We start from the raw sequence: 24,562 nt of genomic DNA on the forward strand, positions 1-24,562 counted from the left end.
GAAGGCCAAAACAGGATACTCTTCAGCTGCTCTCTCTGCAACTAATTGGGCCCATGAAACTGCTACCGGCTTGGTAATTGGGGCATCGTGTCAGAATTTGCACTTCACTGCTTTACTCTTCTGTAATTAAAATTCATACTGGGCTCAGAGGTTAGTGGCGTGTCCATGAGTGTGTGGGTACAAAAGTAAAGCAAAACAAAAAACAAATTAATTGCAATTTACATAATATTAACAAACAAAATGATTACATGTACTTATCAAACTATACTTAGAAGATCAACTATAAAAAGCAAAAAACAAAACCAAAGGGTTACAACATAAATATGTTGGTTAAAACAGATTAAATCAAATCAATTAATTAATTCAATTTGTGATGTCAGTCATAAAGAATTGTTGCTAGCCAACTAATGCAAACATGCATTAAAATACCAGTTTAAGTGCTACAAACCTTTGAAATGTGTTTTTAATTTCATAGAAATAACTTGATTTTGGCTCAGAGTGCAACACTGCTGCATCAATCATAAATAGCAGCGTGAACAACAAACAAACATGGCGCCTCAGTAGTTGAGCTGAGGGGAGGGGAAAGCTAATACAGAGAGAGGCTGTGATTTTAAAGCAATTGTTCTGTGATTGAAGTACTCCGCTCCCCAGCCCTAAGCTATCCAATAAAGTCTGATCCCTCTTTCTCAATATCCTCCAAAATCTTTTAATGAGACCAAATCCTTTTAACTCGTGCCCTAACTGCCGGAGTTATGGATATAACTGTGTATGTGTTTGTCTGTGTGTGCATGTGTGTGTGTGTCTGTGTGTGTGTGTGCATGTGTGTGTGTGTGTGTGTGAATAAATAAGCTCAAAGCAGTTTTCTCATTCTGGAAAGGGAAGATCACTACTTTCCTCCGGAGGAGAAATCACATCAAAGACATCAAAAGACGGAAAACGTGAGGCACTAATATCAGGCCGAATGAGTATCACCTCACAAAACCAACCAGAGTCTGTAAACCGCAGCTAGTGCAACCGAAATAAACCGCCTCAGAGATTATTAACACTGAACTGCAACCGACAAAAATCTCCATCCAATATATTGCACCTGCCAGAGTTGGAGCTTTCATCAACCAATACCGTGCGACTGGAATGTAAAATTATGACCACACTGTGACCCAGGATATAAAATCTAGATGAGTTTTAAATTCAGATTTTATATGCAATTAATAACAGACAATTTCATTTTACCGCAATAGGAAATTGAGTGCCAACTACAAAAATAATTTATCCTCTGAGGAAGTGGCCAAATTATGTGATAGGCATCAGTTAGCTTTACATGAACTCGCACACACGCACGCATGCACGCACGCACGCACGCACGCACGCACGCACGCACGCACGCACACACACACACACTCACACACACACACACACACTAGTGGAAATGGTCTGTGCTAGGTTGGCCAACAAGACTGGCTTTATGACAAGGAAAAGTTTGAACTCTGCCACACTTCAGGTGAGAGTGGAGTTTCCTGAGGAACTGTGGCAGAGCAGAGTGTGTTTTCATTCAGCTGAACTAAAGTAAAGAAGAAATGGATGTGTTCGGGCACTGTCGTCGCACTAAACAGCTGCAGTAAAACTCATAATGAACATTAAAGGTATGCACATGCAAAGATAAGAGGGCACCAAGTATGTAAACTTCAGTAAAGCAATTTTGAGCTGTGCCATCAGTCTGTCAGTGGCTCAATCCACCACTTTCTAGACTAAAACAATATGAATAATGAACAAGCAGTGGATGGATTGCTATGAAATTTGGATTGGCGCCCATGGTACCGAGAGAAACTATACAAGAGACTTTGGCTCAACACTTTTCCTGTTGAGCCAACACAAAGCTGACATTTGAGGTTCAGAGAGAAATATCTTCCCAACTATTGGATGGATCAGTTCCAGGGACTTTAATGATCCTCTGACTTTTACACTAGCGCCAACAGCAGGTCAAAATTTTCCAATCACACCACATATCTCAACATCTACTGGAAAGACTGGCACAAGATTTTGTACAGACATTCATGTTCCCAAGTCAGTTTACTCTAATTACTTTGGTGATAACCAGACAGTTTTAGTAGTTTGGGTTTTATTTTGACAAGTATTGGATAAATTACAAATAGCCTTTTTCATGTGAGATTAGTTGTTTGGTTTCTTTGCGACTGTATGAAACCTCCACACGTACTAGAAGTCAATCATCGTATATCAATTCAGTTTTCAAAGCCACCTAACCAATAACACATGGGCTGTGCATCCTCATTCCACGAGAGAGTATCATTTGCTTAAACACAGCATTACATCATTCCACCTCATTTGCAATACAAACAGTATGCAAGCTGTAAATTTAGTGATGGTTTCCTAACCTTAAGAGATAGTGTAATGTTGTTGTGAATCAAAATGAAAAGTAGTGATTTCTCTGCTTCCCATCATGAAACCTATCAAAGCTATTAGAGCTGTAAGAGTCTGTGTGCCTTGATCCCCTGTTGTTAAGTCTTTTGTTTGGAGCTGATGTGGCGAACAGCGCAGCTACAGGTGACACATGATGATCTGAGGAGCCGAGCTGGCGCTGCATCTCAAACATGAGGTTCACATAAGATGGTGCAGGCTTGAACAACAGCCGCTGAAGGTGCAGTCATGTAGAGTTTTGAATGTGATTACAGTGTAGGCGATAACTTCTAGGTTATATAAACATGCAGTATCATATGTGAGATCGATGTCTAAAGCTCTAATAAATCTCTAATGACGGCCATCATTTCCCTCTCAGCTGTTCCAGACTAAGCTTGAAGTTCTTCTTTCGACTAATGGGTCAAAGTATATGCATGACCCACTTCAGTCACTGGGTTTCTAACCTGTTTAATCTGCTATGGCCTAAATAGCTGGTGTACAGACCATCACTAATTCCAACCTTCTCGGTTGATCACAAAGCTGCCGTGCCTGTGACTAACAGCAAATGACCCCTGAAAGCTATAATTGTTGGTTCCTCTTTGTGCACGGGCGGATGGAGGTGTGGACTGACCTTGTTTTCACCTATTTTAATGACCGAGCATTCATCTGGGAGGGGCTGCATGCTGTGTATCTGTTACCTGATGCCACCTCTGGTCCCGAGAAGGATATTTTCAAAGGGAAGCAGAGTGAACGACTGACATTACGATCCAATGAGCAGAAAGGGATACTAAATCAGAGACGGAAGAGAGTGTGTATGCATTCAGATGAACCAACTTAAAGGGTCGTTCTGGTTTATTTCAACTTGACTTCACATCAACTTTCAAGTTATAATAAAGACTGGGAAATTCAGATTTATCTAGATGCTCTGGTACGTTTGACCTACTTAATAGTGTGGTAGTGCCCAAATGTAATAGATGCAGTGTTACAATGTCAGTTCACAGTATCTTAATCCCCACATTACCAACCCTGTGATCGCACAATCGTCTTGGTGACGTGAGTCAAGTCATTAACATGGAAATCTCATCTTTACCATCCATTCACTGAGCGCAGCATTATCGTAGTTGTGTGTGCACACAGACACAGTTTACCTGAGCACTGAGGGATTATTATGGGAATTCTGTCTCTCTTGCCATTTTCCCTCTAAGTGAAGTGGTTTAGATACAATTATTTTTAATTATTAATTATTAAAAGCTGTCAGATCATGTTTTGATATAGCAAAGTTTGGTCTCCTCCTGTTATATAAAGGACAAGTTGAGAGCAAGAATTTAGTTAGGAAGTTACCACCAATACCACCAGGTTATAACCTGAAATGCTACAAATCCAGTGATGCAGCATACCTGTTACTAACATGTTATCACGGACAACATTTAGTTATGTGTGCAACAGTTCAGACAATAAAGGACAGGGGGTCATCTGAAATACTACATTTCCGCCCATTCTTGAGGTCTGGACTGACAGCGGTGATAACTTACCACACATTGATCCGCTCTCGTCTCCTCCATCTCTGCAGTAAGTATGATATTTATACACTACATGAGCCACCAGACAGTACCCGCCCTTTCAGCCAATCAAACACTAGCATGCCTAAATCAACTGTCTTGGAGACACAGCCTCTGGGATGGCACATTGAAATTATCTAACGTGACTTCACTCCAAACAGTGTGAAGAAGTTCACTCAAATATTGTTAAAGACAATTCTGTCCCCCCAAAATTTTCTATATGCAAACCTGCGTCCATGTTTTCTTCATTTATTCCAACAGAAAACTAAGTTAGATGAGTATATAAATCTGGTAGGTCTCACTGCATGTAGGAAATGTTCTGAGACTACAGTATGTCCTCTATAATTCAGTAAGCGCACATTAAGTAACATTAACTCATCCTATAACTTGCGCACAACAACCTACCTATCCATTATCCACTACCCAATACCTGCACTGCCTCTTGCTCTCACGCACAACACACGGACACCTAACAGTCCACTATAATTAGGAGGACAAAGCAGGAAGATGAGGGTCCTATTGAGAAGCAGGTGGGCGAGTTGAACTACTGAGTGAGCCTATTGTTGAGGATTACCCCACTGTCACGGTGCAGGATCAGAGTGAACAGCTCATCCCCACGCTCTCACGAACACCATCACAAGCATGTCACACGCTCCTCAAGTGCTGACAGGTACGGGTCTTTGGCGTGTATCAGTACGCCTGGAAGACCGCTCACCTCAGGCAAAACCACCAAGACAGCAATTAAAGGAGGCATTTAAAAATAGCCTCTGCAAAGTCACCATTAGAAAAACATTCTGTCTTCCTCCCTTTATTGAAAACGTGGGCTGCAGGCAGCTGATGGTCTATGACCAAACCACACACACACACGCATGATTTAATGGGCTTTTCTCCCTCACATACAGACGAACACATGCATACACATGTTCCTGTAATGCTGTTGCGCCAACAACATCACAGGAACAACTGATGGCACTGATGACAGAAAGAAGGAAGCAGTGCTGACAGGACGACAGGCGGTGAACACAATTCTACAGAAACAACACGCCATGAAAAATGATACTGTTCAGAAACGCCTATAACAGGTGGTACGACAGATACCGTATGTATTTACTGTGTGAAGTATCTTCAAACTAATGTCTTCTTATTCTCTCTATTAAAAAAAAAAAAAAGTCACAAGACAAATCAAAATATACATGAGGCTATGTAAGCTAATTACAGTTGGTGAACATAATGCAAGTGGATATTTTTGCAAACTAGTGTAGAGAGGAGGTATTAGACAAGAAATGCGGCATTGACATGGATGAACATGGATCATTTTTGTACTGATTTGTGCAGAGGGAGGTGTTTGGATTATCAGTTCCAACCCTCTCTGACATATCCTGATAATAATAATAATAATAATAATAATAATAATGTAATAAAAGGCAAATAGGATACATTTTTTTACTTGTGAGGGTACATGTTTGTGTTTAGCTTGTATCTGCTTTTAGTCAAACCAACTATCATATCATCTTCTTTCAGTTTCATCTGTAGTGACACTTGCAGCTGCTCTTTATCAGTATTTTTGTTAATAATTTATAAGATAATCATTCCCTTGCACATTAGCATTAGATGGGTATACACTGTAAATGTATGAATGTGTTTATGTGGAGTTCAGCTGTGGTTAGCACAAATAACCTCAGATGTGGCAGATAAGTGCCTTGTCAGTATTTCTGTTCATTTTTCAGGTAACTATTACCATAACATTTATGTTGGATGATGAATATATACAGTATGTGTGACATTTGTTTTGGGGGGTGGGGGGTGAACTTTTATGTCAGAGAATGCAAGCGACTTAGTGTATTGTAGGCCAATAGAAAATTTGCAAGGCAGTCTCATAATAACAATGTTGGCGAGCCCATTAATGCTGTATTAACGTCACACGGAAGGAACATATTTGCCATTTTCCAGCTTATAAAACCAACATCCAAGTCATAATTCATACCAGCTAATGGATGTGTTTTCCCAAAGCTGTGATACATCCAACTTGGCTTTATGCAATATGGAAATGTATGAAAAGCAAACAAACACACAAGGTTTGTATCAACCATTAAGAGGGATATAAATCCTAATTTAAATCTATTTTCATCATGCACATTATTCTTTGCTTCCAAGCAATCGGTTGTGACTATCCTACTGTGGCCTATTGTTGGAAAACTATCAGTTTCTGTTTCTGGGCTAGTTTAAATTTATGTGCCTCTTGATGTTCAGAGAAAAGAAAAATCAGCCAAAGTGTTTTATTCTAATACAGGATCCTGCTTATAATTTCATTTTAGAGCCAACTGGAAACACAAACACTCATGAGAAAAGAAATTACAGATTTCATTTCCCCGTGCATAATGAAGCATGTCCAGAAATGGTGTTAACTTTTTCCTACTCTAGCCTACGGCGACGTTATAAAACACTGTCATATGTGACCTGCACGCCGGTGCTCTGAGGCTCAGACTTGTGGCTGTGACATTGAAGCTGTCTACTATCTAAGTGTTGTAATTAGTATTTATTTTGGGGTAAACAGCATTGCACTTGGTCTTGAAACAGCTGCAGGGGGTGGCCTTGACTTTAAAGGGACGTGATGAGTGAGACCAATTAAAAAGCGGGGTCAGAAGCAAAGATCAAAGGATGTGTGACGGAAAATGTCACTTCAAAAATAAGGCTGCACTCTTTGCAAAGGGTGCAAAGCCTTAAAAGACATTTACGCTGAAATATGGTCGACCACCAAACACACTAATGGAAGAAAAAAGAAGAAAGCCTGGCAAAAGTATTGAAAGTCAAACAAATTCACAGTAAGTTGTTACAGTCGTCTAGATCTCCTCTAGGAGTCTGTATATATATATATATACATTGAGCCTAGCCTGTCGCTATATTTCTTCCCAAGAGAAATCTAATAACCTGTGTATATGCTGTATATTGTTCAGGCTTCTCATGAGAGCATTCCTCGCTGGGATAAGCTTTAATGGCTATTATTTATATTTGGGCTGGGCAGGTTTATTCTGTGCGCCTACAGAAATCATTACACTTCCCCATGGGAGAGCAAAGCGTGTTCCACCCTAGCAGATGACTCAGCGATAATATGTTTCCACCATTATCGGTTTTTCCTTCGGTGTTATTGGTTACCTTCCACAGGGGTCATTAAAAAACAACTAGAGGAGACAGACACGGACCACATACAGTGCTGGGGTTTCTTTACTATGTAATGAGAAAGGAGCAACTTCTGATTTTTAGATCCGCACAGAGTGAAGCTGAGGGAGACTTAAGTATTCATTGTTTCAGTTGAAATGTGAAGGTGTATGGTTTACTGAAAGAAAAAAAAAATCACATAATGATGTTTACGCTTTTGGCTTCACTGTTCACAGCCGGCAAAGAGATCTGAATCAATAACTTTGTGAAGTTACTAGGAAATGAAAAGTCTTTGTAATGTTATCAGGGAATGATATCAGAGCATGTCAGCTGTACTGGATCCAGATGGCTGACAGGCATTTACATCCTAGTACGAACGGCTGCATATGCAATAACACCTGTCAAACACAAAAGGTACAGGTACATCCACAGACACATCTCTATGACATGCACACAAAACGCTTGTGTTATAGTAAAATGCGCTGCTCCCCTCTCTTTCCACACCTTTTCACCATCTCTCTTTGTCACACACAAACACAAATATTCCCTCCTCAAACACCTGTTTGGTGCCTTTGACAGGTTTCCTTCAAGCAGAACTCTAACGGCTGCAGAAGCACATAAAACACAGGAGCATTTGGATTATGTGTAACTATGTGGTCCATGATAAAAGGATTTGGCAAAAGTGACTGCTCACTGAAGCGTACAGAGTCTTCCAAAGCTGATTAGGTGAGTTATTCCAGTACAGGCTCAAAAAGAGCTGATGGAGAGGAGTGTAATCTTCATTTTAACGGCAAAGGTGACAAGTAAAGCAGATCCTTGAAGGGCTACCAGCGGTACCAAGAGGATCAATCAGAGGTCGGACCGCATCGCAATGGAAAAGATCAGAGGTACAAAGGCAAGGCAACACACAGTGCTTATACAAGGAATGAAAATGCATTTAAATATTTGAGGTGATGAAAAGCCCCCAAAATAAACTCAAATGTAATTATATAAAATAAAAGCAAAATATTAGCCAAAATAATTAAAGTTATACTGTGGTTTAATTGCAGAAAAGCAGCGGTAAACTGAAAAACATCGATTGAGAAGAGGTTAGACTGGGAGCAGATTGTTCCAGATTTGTGGTGCAGAGAAACAAACTGCTGCTTCAATATATGTTGTTTTAAGCAAAGCAGTCCCAGACGACCTGAGAGGCCTGGAGGGTTCGTAACACTGACACAGATCCACATATTCAGAGTATCAGAAGGAAAAAAATTCCAAAATCAACCATTTCACACTCAAAGAGAGAAGAAAAAAGAAGATATGAATAGGATTTGAGACAAATTATCAGGTAAGTTTGTTTACTTATTTCACGTCAGATTGCTAGCAGCGCCTTTAAAAAACCATAACAGTAGTCCAACCGACCAGCATAAATTCATGGAGAGGTTTTTCTTTGCACTCGCACTGTACTTTTAAAGGGTTAGACTGACTGGATTTATATGTGTATTTTTGTTGACGGTCAACAAATCCTACGAAAAGAATAAAACCAGGAACAGCTCAGTTACCCGTTTCTCAATTCTTTCTGTCTTCTCTGTCCTTTGCTGTCTGTGGCTTTTAACTTCAAATCCTTTGTTTTTAAGACCTAAATCTCAGAATAAAGTACAGTAATTTATGGTTATTTTTTTTAGAGACTAATTTACTTACACAGACAGGCTTCACCGTTTTTAACAAAGTCAAACAGGCGTTTGTTGTGGATTATTTTAAGCCACTAAAACATACCTTTCAGTACAATAGTAGCAGCAAGTCTCTCTTATATTCGGGGCCTGTCCTCTCATGATTTTGTGTCGCCCGTTTCTTCCTGTGCTGAAGGCATGGATGGAAGGTCTCTCTCCGCCATCTTGTTTATCTCTGCCTGGACATCTTCACCTGTCTCCTTCCTGGATGAAGACGTTTTAGGATTATTTTACTTAACAGAAACTAAAAATATCTAATGTAAAATGTAGGGGAAAAAATAACTAAAAATCTCTCCTATGGTAATCTTCAACATATTTACCATTAACTGACAATGACACACTCCAGTGACAATGCAGATTCCCGCATTTTCCAGCCTCATTGTCAACCTTTCCTGGCTCATCCTCTGGACTGTAGCTGAGAAGCAGACTTCGGTCTTGAGGACTTGTAACATTTATTTACTGACAAACAGTCTAAAGTGAACATAAATTTCACTGCTACAGTCACAGCTACACTGCTAACTGCTAACTGACTAGCTAACTGTCTCCTCCGGTCGCTAGCACCACCGCTCTCTCTCTCTATCTATTCATCTTACTGAGCTATTCCTGAAAGGAGCTGCTCTTCTCCTGCAGCCATATTCTTCCTCAAACTTACTGCACATCTTGCACAGAGATGATAAATCTGTATAACTTGCTCGTTTATTTGCTTTAGCCGCCACTTAACGTTCAGTAAGCAGCTTTAGAGTCGACACACATCTGCGCATGCGCAAGGAGACCTCAGAACGGCACCAGTCGAAAAGTGAGAATAATCTGAAGAAGAGCTGACTGCACTTACACTAGGCTGCAAGTTGACATAACATGCAAGGAATACACAAGTACAGAAAACTGAGCCATTAATATTATAATTCAGTAAAAATAAGGAACTGAGCAAGAGATCAGTATTCAGACTTATGTATGCAGAGTTTCCTGATATGGCCGCTTTTTTATTGCCTACATTTGTTCAGTAAAGAAAATGGGAGGGGATTTTAGTGTTAATTATTATATCATTATAAAATATTTGTGTACATTTTGGTGGCTCTATACACACACACACACACACACACACACACACAGTATATATAGACAAAGGAGGCATATATATATATATATATATATATATATATATATATATATATATATAATAAAAGAGACATATATATGTTCCATTTATCTCTTATTACATTTAATATAGCAAAATAGAATAAGATGTAACCTTGGAGAAATAATAAGGCACATATTGGGGGTAGAACAGAGACCCTGTTCATCTCTGGCATCTTCTCTTCTGTTTGAAAGGGAAGGAGCAACATAATGCCTGAAAGCTCCAATTTTTATTTTTAGCCTTTATTTGAGTCAGGACTTGATTGTTCAGAATCTTTATATGATCTGTATATGATGATATGAAAATCTTAGTGTGTTCAGAACGAAACAGCGCCAATTTATTTATGTGGTTGTTTGTTGCTACACAACATATCGCTCGCTTTCACCCAATACTGATGTGGTTTTTAGTGATTGCACAAAAGAGGTGCAGTCAGACAGGAAATCACTGGCATTCGTGCACCTGGTCCACCACCTGTCACTGCTGGCAACTGAACGTGCAGCTCACTCACACATCTGTTGACACTGCTTCACGATCAGAACAGGGATGTAGAAGCTGAGGTGCCCAAGCCGAACACTTTGTTTGTGGTTCAGCCAGTTCGCCGTTTTATTGTATTAACACCCTCACAAAGCCCCATGAAATAGCCTTAAGAAAAACCAAGCACTATTTCAAATTCAATAAAAGTAATTTTATCAATACAGCTGCGTATGAATATACGTGATATATATATATCACATGAGTACACAACAAGAAAACACACCTGTTCATCAGTTTACACAGGTACACTTCTATTTACAATACGACCCTTCACAAAGCACTGTAGAACATTAAAACTCTTTTGTACTGTAATAAATAAATAAAAGCACAAACATATATACATGATACTAAAATCACATCAAAATACTGCCACTGCCTTATCACCCCATTAGGAGACTGCAACAGTAATTCAATTCATCTTTTATGGTGTCTGTAAAAACATCAGGAGACACCTAAAGCATTGGCACAGGGACGCCTTTACACAAAAATGCCATGAGAGATAATGAGTAAATATACTTCACAAATAATCAAGTTTAGTCTTAAGCATAACAGCATCGAGTATAAGGCAACTTTATATTGTTCTGAGTGCTTGCACCAGAAGATAATTTCAGCCTATCTTCCACCCTTTTCAACTTGTGAAGCTGTAGCAAAGATGGGATTTCACGAGATGAATGATCAAAAATGTAAAAAACCCAACAAAGATCCTACAACCAGCTCTGTGAGGCTATACTAAGGCACAATTGCACTTTGAGCGAAATGCTAATGTGAGCATGCTAACATGCTGATGTTTAATAAGTATAATGTTTACCATGGTCATCAACTTAGTTTAGCGTGTTAGCATGCTATCATTTGATAATTAGCACTAAAATCAGTGAAGCCGAGGCTGATGGGAATGTCATTAAACCAAAGTACTGGACAAATTAAATGTTTGGCATGGTGTTAGATGAAAAGTTAAGGGATCACAAGTTGTTACAAGTCATCCTGAGGTGCAGCTGAACGTCTGAACCAAATTTCATGACAAGCCATCCCGTAGCCATTACATTTCATTCAAAAACACAAATTTCAAACTCACAGTGAAGCCAGAGGAAAAGTCACAGAATCACTAAAGTAATATGGATTTATCCTCTGGGAACCATTAATGTTTTCACAAAATTCAATGGCAAGCCATCCAGTAGTTTTTGAGATATTTCAATTGACAGAAATTACGGCTGATGTGACAAAAAGTATCATGAATGACAGAAAACCAGAATGTCACCAGAGATTTGTGATTTGAACTGTTCTAACATAACAGCAATAAAGCTTAAATTAGCTCAATATGTTTTTCTTATGCTCATCTTCCTGCACCATAACTTCATTTGTATTTTGCAGGAACAGATGCGCTCAAAAGATGCTTTCTCAGGCTTATGTGGTGGAATTGCTACGCCCTGATAAAACTGACATGTTAGCACAGCTGCAACATCTTTTTTAAACCCACATCGGTGCTTATATCTCCTCACAAGGTATTCGTGCCTAAGACAAAAAGAAATAAATGATGGCTACAGGCAGCGAGTCGGAAAAACGTGGGACTGACGCTGTCGCACCTCATCTTTCAATCTTAATGTTTTGTGCTTCACGATATGCTCGGCTTGTACATAAACACAGCCTGTCTGATAAATGAAAAGGGGGCAGTTTTCTCCATGGCAAGACAATCAGCCACCAGAGAGATGCAGCCTGATGTTGTGCTGATATTGGATATATACTTTCTCTCACTCTGTGGTAAATTTAATAAATATAGAGCTCGAGAGATGAGATATGTGGGACCTGAAGAAGGAAGGTGGTGAGGGAGAGACAGTAGGAAGAAGAGAGGGGGGTAAGGTGTGGCTGCAGGGGCCCAGGCAGACAATAAAGACCACACACACACACACACACACACAAAAAGAAAACAGAAAATAAAGAGATACTGAACACTCAGTGATGCCTCGAGCTAAGGTGCATGGCATGTGAGAGACTTCCTCACACAACCTCAGTTTCTTTACCTCTGTTTCTCTCTCCGTGTTTCCAGTAACTCACCACTGCACAAAAAAAGACCACAAAACAATCTTTCAAATATACAAAAAAATAATTTTCTTAACAGGGAATTGCTTTCTGAGGACGCCCAGATCCAGTCCTGGTTCTGATACTTCACAATGTCTTCATCTTACTCCAAGTGCTGGCTTGGCCTTTTTGAGTCTGATATTTATTAATATTCAGAGGTACACAATGGTTTCCTCCCTGCTCTCCTCCCCACCGCTGTCAGTCTCCAAGGAAACCAGTGCACTGAGGTCCAGCTGAGGGTCAGTCGGATGCGGGAGCTCTGGATACGGATCAGCTCGACTTGCCGTTGACGACCAGGTATCCCCGATGTAGCTGTGACTGTTGTGATCTGAGTGGGCACACAGACAACACACTGTTACACTCTTTGTGGAAGAAATGCAGCAACTGACACTGATAATACATTGACCGAATTAAAACTTAAGAGACTTCATCATTTAGTTACCACTGACAAATAATCACCAGGATGGGACATGTAGCGAGTGTTTAATGAGCTCAGTCTAATTGTTTAGCTCTCTCATCTAATCACTACCAGCATATAGATCAGCCACAGCTGCTGCAGCTCAGCCTGCTGCCAGCTCCTGCACTGGAGCATGACAGTGAAAGTGAAAACAATAAGATTTTCGAGATATCCATCATTCTTAGAGATGTCACTTCCATCATGATCTCTGTCAACCTAATCAATCGTCATGGTCCGGATTCGATGACACCGGCCTCTGCACTCTTCACGGCTGACAAGAAGAGATGAGGAAACGAGAGACCGGAAATGAGGAGGGATGAACAACCAAGATGTGTGTGAAGTGTGTTATTATATCTCCAGCTTCAGGAGTTCCCTTTAAGGATCAATAACATTATTATTCAATTAACTGAGATCTGAAAAGACAATGTGTTTTCGTGGGTGGTATCTAGTTGATAATGTATCTGTGTGTGTGCTTGCATTCTCACATTTGTGTGCTGTCTAGCATTAGGGCAGGTGTGCTGTCATGGTAACAGATGGTGTGAACTATAAATTGCCTCATTGTGTCCCTGTAGGAAACTGTCTCTGTTTGATTAATTATAAAAGAGTCTGTTAGAGTTGCTCTGTTAGCCACCATATAGGCCTGGCCTCTGATAGATGAGACATCAGTGCTCAGCCAGATGATAAAAACCATGAAGTAAGATTTTAGCATTATTAATATGTTCCAACACAGACGGCAAGTGGATGCTATTTAGAGGAAGCAATGCAGAATATGAAGTTGTGAGGGCGGCATAACATTTGAAGAACTATTTAACATTGTTGACCGTATGAATCCAACCCACCCCCCCACCCCCCCTTCTGGGCATATAATAATGGTACATTCCATTTGGACTGGGAAGTCAGATATTTCAACTGGAACGTCCCCTGAAGTCCTATTTCTGACTTGGAGAAGTCGGAGGAACCTCACCAGCCTTGACCTCAAAGTCTAAGATGGCTGCTCTGCTTATCAACAGTAGTGAAAGCTGTAGCAAGACACCGTTTATTAGCACATCCGTTTTATTTGTGTCTTATTAATCAATCATACATACAGAACTGTCTAACGTCTATCTGTGGACATGTTGCTATGGTGTTTGTATGTGCAAAATGCAGGCTTTGTTATCAACTGCTATTGCTAATAATAACAATGGCAAACAAGCAACAACAATAAACAGCATCTGACTCATTGCACTGGAATGAGCTCAACTCGGGTGTGACATCATTTCCAGCACCGACATCTGACTTACCAAGTTAAATGGAAGGCAGCACAAAAGATATCAGCTTTTTTTTTTTTTTTTAAATCGCATTCCTTTTCCATGTGAAAACCTGCCGCCTTCATTATCCACAATGCAATGCGACCACTGACAGATTGCTTGGATATTTGGGTGTGTTGGCCTAATGAAGCGTCAAGCTGCTAGCCTGAAGCAGCCTACAAGAACCCAACTGACTCACATGACACAACCCAAGGCAATTTATCAGACTTTGTACAATTCCCCGTTTGACCCATAAAACACTTTATACAACTTTTTCACATATGCATAACTCAAAACTTATAAACAGACGTTGACATGTGAAATCTGTGTTCCCCTTTGAAAAGTGTCAGGCATGTATCCGGGAACATACACTGAGAACAAACTGAACTCCACAGACAAATTTTGACATCATGAGTGAGAAACCCAATAATATCTGAGTCTGGTTTAATAAACTGAGTGTGACAAGCAAAAACACATTGATCTGGGCTGTTAGAACAACCTGTAAAATTTTTGACTGTCTACAAAAATCCTCGGATGGACTAAAATGTTCTAACACTGGAAGATTTCATTAAGTTATATCAACATTTGCACATATATTGATGTATTTCTGATGCTATGTGATGTGAGTGTTTATTATTTTTCCTGCATTTATTGCTTTGATTGTCTTGATTGGCCAGGCAAAGACAAATTTCCCACCCAAATGGGACAAAAACATTATTCCAGTCGTTATCTCTGCAGAGCAAAACAACCATTAGCATCATTTAGCCATTACTGTGCAGCCAGATGCTTTGTTACACGGTGCACAAAGCAGGTTTGTGCATCACGCAGCATATTATACAAGGTGCGACTTCATCTACATACTGTTCAGCAGCGCCACTTTCATCTCTCTTTTCTTCCTCAGCATACCCACGATGCTCTCATCCTTTGTAAGAAATGGCGAGCAACAAAAACCTGATACTACTCATCAGATGAGTCGTCATTTCAGCACATTCCATCCAACTGGTTCCCCGAGATTACACTGAGCAGGAACAAATTATGGAAATCCACTGACTGAAAAGAAAGGGTGTGTATGTATGTGTGTGTGCATGAGAAAAAAAAAATCTTCACATGCTCAGGTGAGGATGAGAACTGAGATCATATTTTGATCCATGTGACTGGTGCCACAATGGATCATTTGCATTTGAAAGGGATTCCTTTTCTTTTAAGAGGAATAAAGAGACACCAGATTCCTCCACATACCAGACCTCCACTGTGCAGTCGCAGAGGAGCTTTTAAAATATGGATTGCACATAAAATACTAAAACGACTCCTTATAGAGATTCTAATCTAACGGGAAATTATGTGAAGACTGGGAATTTTAGTCACTGTGTGCGATCAGCTGGAACGCACCCTGCGTTGTGGACTGTAACCAAGTATACACCCCAGGCTTGTTAACAAGTGACTCAGGTTTCACTGGGGCTTGTGTGCGCTCAATAATGAGGAAAGGTTAATAAGCTGATCAATGAGGAGGAGATTGTGCGAGCTGCTGTAGCTGGTAAACAATACCACAAAGCCCACATCAGCTGCAGTTAACACTGACCCCATTTTTACAAGGGCTGAGGGACAAGCCACACATAACCTGTAATTTACCCCGCCTGTCGTGAATATTCGAATGAGTGTGTGTCTGCAGGCATTAGGAATGGGGACGGGCAAACATGAGAATGTAGCTGACACCTCCCAAGTGAAACACAGATTAATACTCATCTACATCTCTCATACCTCTCCTTTCACCTCCCCCCCTTTGCCCGATGCGATGACAAGTCATGCTGTAATGAGTTTTGTAAAGATTTTTTCAGATCGATGTCCCAATCAGTCAGCCATCGCCAGTGAACTGTGATTCACATGCTGTTGTCTGCCCCGCCAGTCGATAGATAGAGAAACCATTGATTTTTTCTTTTCCTATGGCAGGCGAGGGGCCGCTGCTGGGTGCAGGTGGAGGAGGAGGAAGAAGGGGTGGGGGGCGGTGGGGGGGGGGTTTCTTTGTCGAGAGACACTGATTAACTAAGAGGAAGGACAGACAAGGCCTCACCAGGGATACAGCCTTGACAGCAGAGTATGTATGTGTGTGTACATATGTGACTGAAACCAGTGCAGGCAGAGGGTTTGTTTACATTCTCACAGGTAGCAGATTTCTCAATTATGCTGTGCAGCAGAGACAGTGTGATAACGGCACACTACTGTTTAATATATGAGCTGCACTTGAGCTATGCGATATGGCACCTTTAGCAATAAGATACAGGATATTAAACACAACCACTGATGAAAATTAGTAATGAAGCATGAATAGTAAAAAAACATTTTTGCTCATAAATATGGTAATTAATGTAGTTATGTGTTCAAATATCAAATCACTTTCTCTGTAGCATCAGTTTATTTCTCTTTAAGGTGACAAGTTTTTAAAAAAATGTGTCTACACTTATTAATTTTTCTTTATTCCTATCTGAGTGTTTCCAAATCTGGGGTCTGAGACCCCTTAAATGGGTCACTAGTTAGCTCAAGAGTTGCTGAATAGAATATGCAAAAGAAAGGTTTTGCTTCAGTATCTTATTCCAATCTCCAATCTTTTCATTTTAGGGGAAAAATCTCTCTATTGCTCCTTTTTCCTTGTTTTCAAATGAGACTGAGATCTGGGAGATTTAGAGGTAAGAATTTGTAACTTACAGACGTCTGACTCCTGTGATGCTGTGTCACAAGTTTATTTATTTCTTTAAACTTTATTTTAGGGGGTTACATGTCAAAACAGAGGGATTTTAGGAAACTGTAACAGGGAAATTCACCTTTCTTCTGCTACTGTACAGATGATGAAACATGCACTTGTTAGTAATTCTTACCAGTGGGTGCGTGCTGCAGTCCCAGCCCTCCTGCAGGACTGTAGAGGTACCTTGTCCCCATCACCCATCCCTGGGAGTCTGAGTGTGGATTATGGGGAGGCTTCGCTATGGGGGGCTGTCTGCTGTTGGATCTGGCCAGCAGGGTGTTGAGACAGTTGTGTGTGGTGGGGTCATTTCTTTTGTGATGGATGTGGCGGTTGTTGATGCTGGCGCTGGTGAAGGCCGCCTCATTCACAAACATGGAGCCGTTACCGGCGTGGTCTCTTGACTGACTCGATGCCGGGTCCTGAGGGAGCGAGCAAATGTCACGATCACATTCAGCAACAGAGCTGAAAGGTGATAATCATAAATTCAGAGGAAGGTCATATTCTTGTCCAGATGACCGCTTCTACAAACAGAACGGTCTTTCTGCACCTGTGAGACCTTGCAACAATGCTCCTTTGAAACGCATGGACCCATTTGCATGAGGGATGAGGAAATAAAATTTATGTAACAGACAAAAACTATAAAAGGCTCTGTTTATACACCTTTATATCAATTTCTCCAAAACTGTCATTAAAATAAATTATAAGGGCACTTCATAAAGATCCTTTTTCCTATTTACCTGTTGTTGTATTTATTCATACCGAACATTTTTTTTTCACTTGTCCAGGTTTCAGTGCTTACAGCATCTACAGACGTCACTGTTAAGTTTCTTATTCTTCTGTAGAAAGCAGTTCCCATAAAAACTGGACACAGTGTGTTCTGTGGAATTACCTTGAGCAATTAAAAGGATGTTTTTGAAAAGACACTTTGCTGCTTTTTCAAAATGTAATTTTTGCTTTGAGCAACACAAACCATTGGATGGGTTTAAAGTCACAACTTTTGAGAGACATCTCAGACCTTGGGGAAATAAAACTAGAAATGCATGGCTAGGTACAACTTGAGGTGTAATGGTCAGCCCTGAAGGCTCTTTGTGTTTGGACTTGTGAACACTTTATGTTTGATTGTTCTGGTTTTGATTTATTTCCTGTTTCGTTTCCATTTTGCCTTCATGAAGCTCCCCCTGCAGCTCGTCCTCCTGTGCTCCTGTGTTCCTGTGTTTTGGATTTCCTGGTTTTTTCCTGTCTGTTTTTTTTTACCTTAGTCTCCTTAGTTATTAAAGCCATAATTTTTCCACCAATACCCCTTTTCTTTGTCTGCATTTTGGGTCCTTGAAATCCCTCTCGTGGCAGGAGGCAAATGGAATAAATGTTTAGTCCTTTGGTTGAACTGACCCTTTAATGTCTGGTGAAAGGTAACCTCTCTGCTAATACTCCCTCCTCTCCCATCTTCACATCTACATGGCCTTTCCATTGCTGAGCCGAGGCAGCACAGCTAATTAGAAAGGACCTGAGAGCTGGTGTGTGTGTGTGTGTGTCATTCGATCTGTCTCTGACCCTGTGAACTGCTGCCTCTGGCTAAAACATTAGCAGGGGAACATTAGGAGCTCCACTGCCCCTGCACGCCTCGGTCAGACCACTGCTTTTACTGCAGCCTGCACACCGACTGAAACAGATGAATGGAAATAAATAAATCTGCAAAAAGCCAGGAGAGCCTCATCACGCCCAGCCTGCAAAAGCCCAAGGTGGCGTGTAAATTAATGAGAGAGGGAGGCAGCATTGTAACACGAGTCTGCTCATTTGTCTGTCCGTTCGAGTGCTCTGTGGGCGTCTTTTGAAGACTAACACCTGCTGAACTGAGCAGCACAAAGCCGTAACCAGCAGAGGCTAAATGCACTTTACTCATTTCACTACCGCTGCTTTCCCATTTGAAGTACATTGAGACTTAAAGGGCATGGAGAACAGCGCACCTTTTATCCTGCATGCCTTCCAGCTGCGGGGGACATTTGACTGTAGTGCTTTTCAAACAAAGTGTTGATGATTTAAGTCCTTTTGGACACGACTGATTGCTTTCTTGGGCTGCGTGCCTCTGGTTTTAATTATTTTGTCGGAGCTTTTATTTGCAACGGTTTAATTATCATCAATCATTAAGATGTTTATTGGTGAGTGGAGCTGCTGGAGCACTAAGACAAATGATGCTGAAATTGCTCTCATTATCGCAGGTCGTATATCAAGAGGGGATTGAGCTGCACTGTGTAAATGAGTGAACCAGCGTAACTCAGGATGATAGCTGTCTGAGGAAAGCTCGTTAATGACTTTAGCTGAGAAATACTCCATAAACACTGTATATCTGTACATCAGACTGGTGTCAGGGTCAAGAGCTGTGGTCTGAGGCGTTACTGAGCTCCCGGTTACTGCTTCAGATTGAACGAAAGTAGTTGTCTGTTGTCTGTTGTGTCTGCTGTGTCAGTTTCCCTACCTGCTGCCCATCCAGAGGTATGACCATGTGAGGAATCACAGTGGGCAGGCTCCTCTGGCGGCCGTGCCTCCAGGGCTGGAGCAGCTTTTGCTGGTTCTCCAGCCGCTCCCGCTCCCTCTCCACACTCCTCTGGCCTTCCCTGAGCCGCTCCAGGCTCTGCTGGTACTCCTCCAGCTGCTCGTCCAGCTCTTCCCTCTCGCGCCTCAGACGTTCCGCCTCCAGGTGGCACTGCCTCTCCCTCTCCTCCAGCCTGCTCTCCTGCTCCCCCTGCTGGCTCTCCCTGGCCTGGCACTCCCTCTCCCAGCGCTCCTTCTCCTGGCGCAGTCGGTCCTGCAGCCGCTGAGCCGCCGCCACCTCCTCCTTCTGCTTCTCCAGGTTACGCTGCTTCTCCTGTTCTTGCAGGGTGTTTCCCCGGATGCTCGGGAGGTGAGGTCGCTGGGCGCGGGGAGAGGGGCGCCCGGTCTCTCGGAGGAGGAGCCTCTGGACCTCGTAGCAGCTGTCCTGGATGGTCACCGCAGCCTAGCACAGACAGCGAAGGGCACAGGGATAGGGGTTCATGAAAATGCACAGACTTAAACCGCCACTTTAACCACATGCGCGTCCTCACAACAGGCAGTAAGAAAAGGTGATTTGAATGGCAAAGTGTGACGGAAATTATGATCAGGCTCTGCAGGGAGCGCCGACTTTTTACGAGCGAAGGGAACAGCATCTCTGTACCCACCGCCACTGGTAGAACTGCGGTTTTCAGGTTCATGTGCAAGAAAAGACTTTGAATATGAAAATGGCATTGAGATCAAAACCATCAAACCTACACAGATTGTGCGAGCACACATGTCCATATGCAAATACACACACAAACACACAGACACACAGACACACAGAGGTTCTCTCTACACAAATTTACATTTTATACCAAAGAGATTTGTGTGTACAGAGAAACAAAAGACCATCCTGTACCTCTCAGCAGAAAAAAGATCAGTAGGATTCTCTCTACTTTTGGCTTCAAACAGCTGAGCCGAATGTTGGTTGTGTTTACTGAAGCTGGTGCGTGCAGACACCCTAAAGCCTTCACCTCCACTGAGTATGACGCTAACGTAGCATGTGTCTGTTCATAGTGAGAACACAGTGGGTTTGTTATAGTTTATAGTATCATAGTTTGCTTGCTTGTGGACTTGCTAATGTAGATGAGGGCTGCAAGAAAAGCAAAAAAAAAAAGAAGCTGGTGGTTGTACAACTGAGAAATCCACTCACCTGCAGACTGTAGAGCAACTGGGTCAGGCTTTGGACACTTTGAGCAACCTGTTAATGGACAAAAGTCACACACAGCATGCAGATTAATGTGCTTTTCATGCATGAATTTTAAGATTTTGTGAAAATGTCACCTATTTTCTGCTACTTAATGAGTCAGAAGGGAAGTCTGACTGTCCCTCTCTCATGGGAAGCTAATGGAGGGTCAAAGTTTGAAGTTGCATTCATGCAACATTTGCGCCCCCTTGAGGCCACATGGTTTCCTACCAAACTGTTTTGGGGTTGAATTATCACACAGCAGTGGATAAGAAAATGATTCTTCTCTTATCAGAGTCATTTACCTCACAGTTCACAAAAAGCTGCAAACGGTTGCACAACTGTGGCAAGGTAATTGGAATAAGTCTCCTTATCCATTTTTAATGGCACAATAGCTTTGGGAACTAAATGGACTTCTTTCTTTATTATGAGCTTATCAATGATTCATCACATTAAGACTGAAATGTAATTCTAATAGACCACACTGAATTATTAAAACAACTGCTGGCAATCTTGAGCCACACATCTGTGGAGAAATGGAAAGAGGTAACGTTCAGATGCAGGCTGTAAGAGGCTGTAATGACCTATAATAACCTCTGCAATACCACTGTAGCTCCACCATCACAACTACAGTAATGGGAAGAACATTACATCACATTGCTGCATCAATATTTAACTCAAACAGCCTCATTTTCTATTTCAATTTATATCATGAGGTCAAGCAAGCGTCGCTATGAGCTAAATACATTTTATAAACCAGGGGTCGGTGCTGTACCTTGAGGTCAATGTCATCTGTCTCTGTTTTCTGCAAGTGAGCTGGAGACTGAAAAACAAGGGCCTTGGTCCAGCTCCCCTCACTGGCCTCGGGGTTTTCAGGTGAAGGCTCAGAAGGATCTGAGGTGAGCTCTGCTGGTGTAGCGGGGCTGACAGGAAACGCAGAGTCCGTGTCAGAGTCCGGGCTCTGACTGGATGGAGAACGGGCCTTGGTTGACAGTGTGGCTTTAAGGCTTTCAGCTGGAAAACAAAAATAACACAAGTGTGAAACTGAGTGCGCAACTGAGGTTTTGCCATGTGTGTGGGTTTTGTGTGTGCGTTTGGTCAGAAGAACATGATACGATATTTTGAGTCAGAAAATTGAAATTCTGGGAAAAGGGTTTCCACAAAGAAAACGATCACATCCTGACACATCATTTTCATATTTCCTGAGCTTGTCCTTTAATTTTTTTCATCAGACATAATGAAAAAATTTTGAATAGAAGTTGACCTTAATGACCAAAGTAGCTATAACTATAAACAATGCATTTTCGAAGGTGGCAAGTATTTTGTAGAATATGAGGCACCTTAATGAAAACTAGGTAAAAGTTAACAACGTTAATGTATGGGAGATGTTACCACCAAGATTTGTGAGAGAAGGCCTGTAATTAGATGTCAAAATGCATGAAGATGTCGCTCACCCTATATAGTGTTATCAGTATACGGGAGAGATGGCAGGTTTAATGGCAATGTAAAGTGATGTTTGCCTTTATTTGCTATTAGTATTTTAGGTGTGAGTGGCAACTTAACTATACTTTACCTGGTGGTTACTATCTGTCACTGCCATTTGTATATAGGAGTTATAATTGTATTAACCTCTTATGCTACAGTCGTGGTGGTAGATGAATGAAAGCACTGTGATAGATGATGCCAATGCTAAGTTGACTCCTCTTGTGTTACATTATACCTGAGCAAAATCCCACATAAGCTTATGCAACAGGAAACAAAGAATGATGGACTGCAATAGTCAATGAACTTAATGTGTGGAGAACTGACCTCTATCTCAAGACAGCTATATAAACAATATATTTTAAAAAATCATATAAAAAAAAAAAAAAACCCCACTAACATCACCTGAAAATATCAAAAAAATAAAAACCATACTAAAAAAAGATTGCATTTCTATATAAGACAGATGGTGGTTAAAATGATTCAATTTACAAAAAAATCTTGCAATCCCAATTTTTTATGATAATATGGTAATAATGTGTAATAATAACATTTTTCTCACAACAATACTGTACTGTACATCTGTGTTTCAGTGTCATGTCACAACGTCTCACCCTCCTGCAGAGCCGCAGCCAGCAGCGCGGCGGCCTGGGGCAGCTCCTCTGGGTGCGGCTGGACCAGCAGTCGCGCTTCGGCCGCCGAGGCGTCCGTCCTCCCGTTCAGAGCGGAGAGCTCTGTGTAAATCTGCAGCTTCTCTTCCAGGCTGGAGCAGATCTGCTGGTCCTGGCTCATCAGACTCTCTGATACACACATTCATACGGTTCAAGGATTAAACTCTTTTCAGTATTAACTGAGGTGATAAATATTCAAGATTGTAAAAGAAAAAAAAAAATGAATGAATGATGTTGTGCGTTTCAAAGTACCTTGTAACTTATGGATCTTCTGAATCCGAGCCTCAGCCGCTCGCTTCTCCTCTTCGGATTCACTCGTGTATTCCTCCTCTTCCTCCGGACAGCTGAGCACAGGCAACAGGGAACGAAGGTCCGGAAAAATAGTGAAATCTTAATGTTGAGTTTCCATTTCCTCAGTTCACACACACACACACACACACACACAGACGTATACAAACCTCTCCACAGCCTCTCTAATGAGCCTCATCCAAGTGTTTCGCTCCTCTTTGGATGACGTGTGGACCTCGTACATTTCTGGCCCGGCGGCTGATGCGCTGATCAGGAACATCCCTCTCTCTTCATTTGCTACTTCTCGCACTATTAACTTCTGCAGAGCGATGACTGGAGGTTTCTGGTCCTGGAGCACATTAAAGGAGGGAAATGTATTATTTTACATGAGATGATAATGGCCCGGCATAACGTAATTCACTTTATGTGAACAGGTAATAGGGTGTAACGATCTGACTCCTGTTACAGCTGGGTATTTGTCTCTTTGAGATCAACCTGACGCAGTGAATGAGTGCGTACCACGGCGGCAAACGTGTACTTCTGGTCTTTTTCCTGTAGGAAGATGAGTGCGTCTGTGAGGAGGAGCGCCAGGACATCTGTGGAAGTGAGTACAAGTAGGAAATCGTTGTCATGTCACCAGTTTGTTTAGTTCCATTGTGTAAAAAAAAACATTAACAAAACAATAAAACTGTACATGAGTCTCACCTTTCAGCCGACCAGTGGCTGTCTTCCACAGGAGCAGCCCCTGGTGTTTGAGCGTTTGTCCCGGCCCCATCATGTCCTGCTTGCGGAAGGTATGTCCGTTCTTCAGCTTGGCCGAGCTGCGGTTCTCCATGCGGTTCCACACTTCCTGTAACCTCTGATGCCGCTCATACTCACTGACCCTCAAGTCCACGGCTGCTATCAGCTCCCGGATCTGAGCCAGAGCTTTCGAGAGGTCGGCATGCTCCTCTGTTTCTTCTGAGGGATGAGGGAGAGATCATGTTTTAGCCATAGAAGCTGTGAGATACTGTGCATTGTGCTGCTTTTGGCTCTAGTGATCATGTGACCGATTTCGCCAGTAGATGGCAGCAGATGTTTCACCTTGAGTATATTGTAGGATCCTCTCTAGTAGTACTGGGTACTTCGTTATCCTTTGGGTCACCAGCAAGATGCACTCTGGGATCTCCCTCCGTCGCACCAGAGAATTATTACCTTGTTGCTAGGAAAAGTAGCACCAAGAGTTATGTTACATTTTCCTTAGCAGTAGGGTATTGATGCTTTTATTTTGGAATTCGGTGACAGTGAGATGAATTAGTAAAAAAAA

The 24,562-nt window shown here is 41.6% G+C and overlaps 1 protein-coding gene and 1 long non-coding RNA gene across 9 annotated transcripts in view; both read right to left on the reverse strand.

Moving 5' to 3' along the window:
* LOC139611100 (uncharacterized) overlaps positions 1-9,996 on the reverse strand; it is a 46,006-nt gene extending 36,010 nt beyond the window's left edge. Inside the window, exons 1-2 of one of the 3 annotated variants that reach the window (XR_011686258.1) lie at positions 9,157-9,984; positions 8,883-9,040 (exon numbers count right to left, since the gene is read on the reverse strand). This is a non-coding gene — a long non-coding RNA (uncharacterized lncRNA). Of the gene's footprint in view, positions 1-781; positions 9,041-9,156 lie in introns of those variants that run through there. The other 2 variants (XR_011686259.1, XR_011686257.1) reach the window with 2 other exon arrangements.
* Positions 9,997-10,641: 645 nt separating this feature from the next.
* arhgef28a (Rho guanine nucleotide exchange factor (GEF) 28a) overlaps positions 10,642-24,562 on the reverse strand; it is a 43,147-nt gene continuing 29,226 nt past the window's right edge. For all 6 annotated transcript variants that reach the window (XM_071465430.1, XM_071465428.1, XM_071465429.1 and 3 more), the window contains 11 exons: positions 24,340-24,457; positions 23,962-24,216; positions 23,776-23,852; positions 23,427-23,605; positions 23,221-23,312; positions 22,912-23,097; positions 21,591-21,829; positions 20,783-20,830; positions 19,532-20,050; positions 17,192-17,477; positions 10,642-12,906 (listed from right to left, as the gene is read on the reverse strand). In XM_071465430.1, the coding sequence (XP_071321531.1) occupies positions 12,731-12,906; positions 17,192-17,477; positions 19,532-20,050; positions 20,783-20,830; positions 21,591-21,829; positions 22,912-23,097; positions 23,221-23,312; positions 23,427-23,605; positions 23,776-23,852; positions 23,962-24,216; positions 24,340-24,457 (2,175 nt within the window). In that variant the 3' untranslated portion in view covers positions 10,642-12,730. The remainder of the gene's footprint in view (positions 12,907-17,191; positions 17,478-19,531; positions 20,051-20,782; positions 20,831-21,590; positions 21,830-22,911; positions 23,098-23,220; positions 23,313-23,426; positions 23,606-23,775; positions 23,853-23,961; positions 24,217-24,339; positions 24,458-24,562) is intronic.

This window comes from Trachinotus anak, unplaced genomic scaffold, assembly GCF_046630095.1.
Source record: "Trachinotus anak isolate AG129_WGS33_773 ecotype Australia unplaced genomic scaffold, CSIRO_AGI_Tana_v1 ptg000028l, whole genome shotgun sequence".
Lineage (NCBI taxonomy): Eukaryota > Metazoa > Chordata > Actinopteri > Carangiformes > Carangidae > Trachinotus > Trachinotus anak.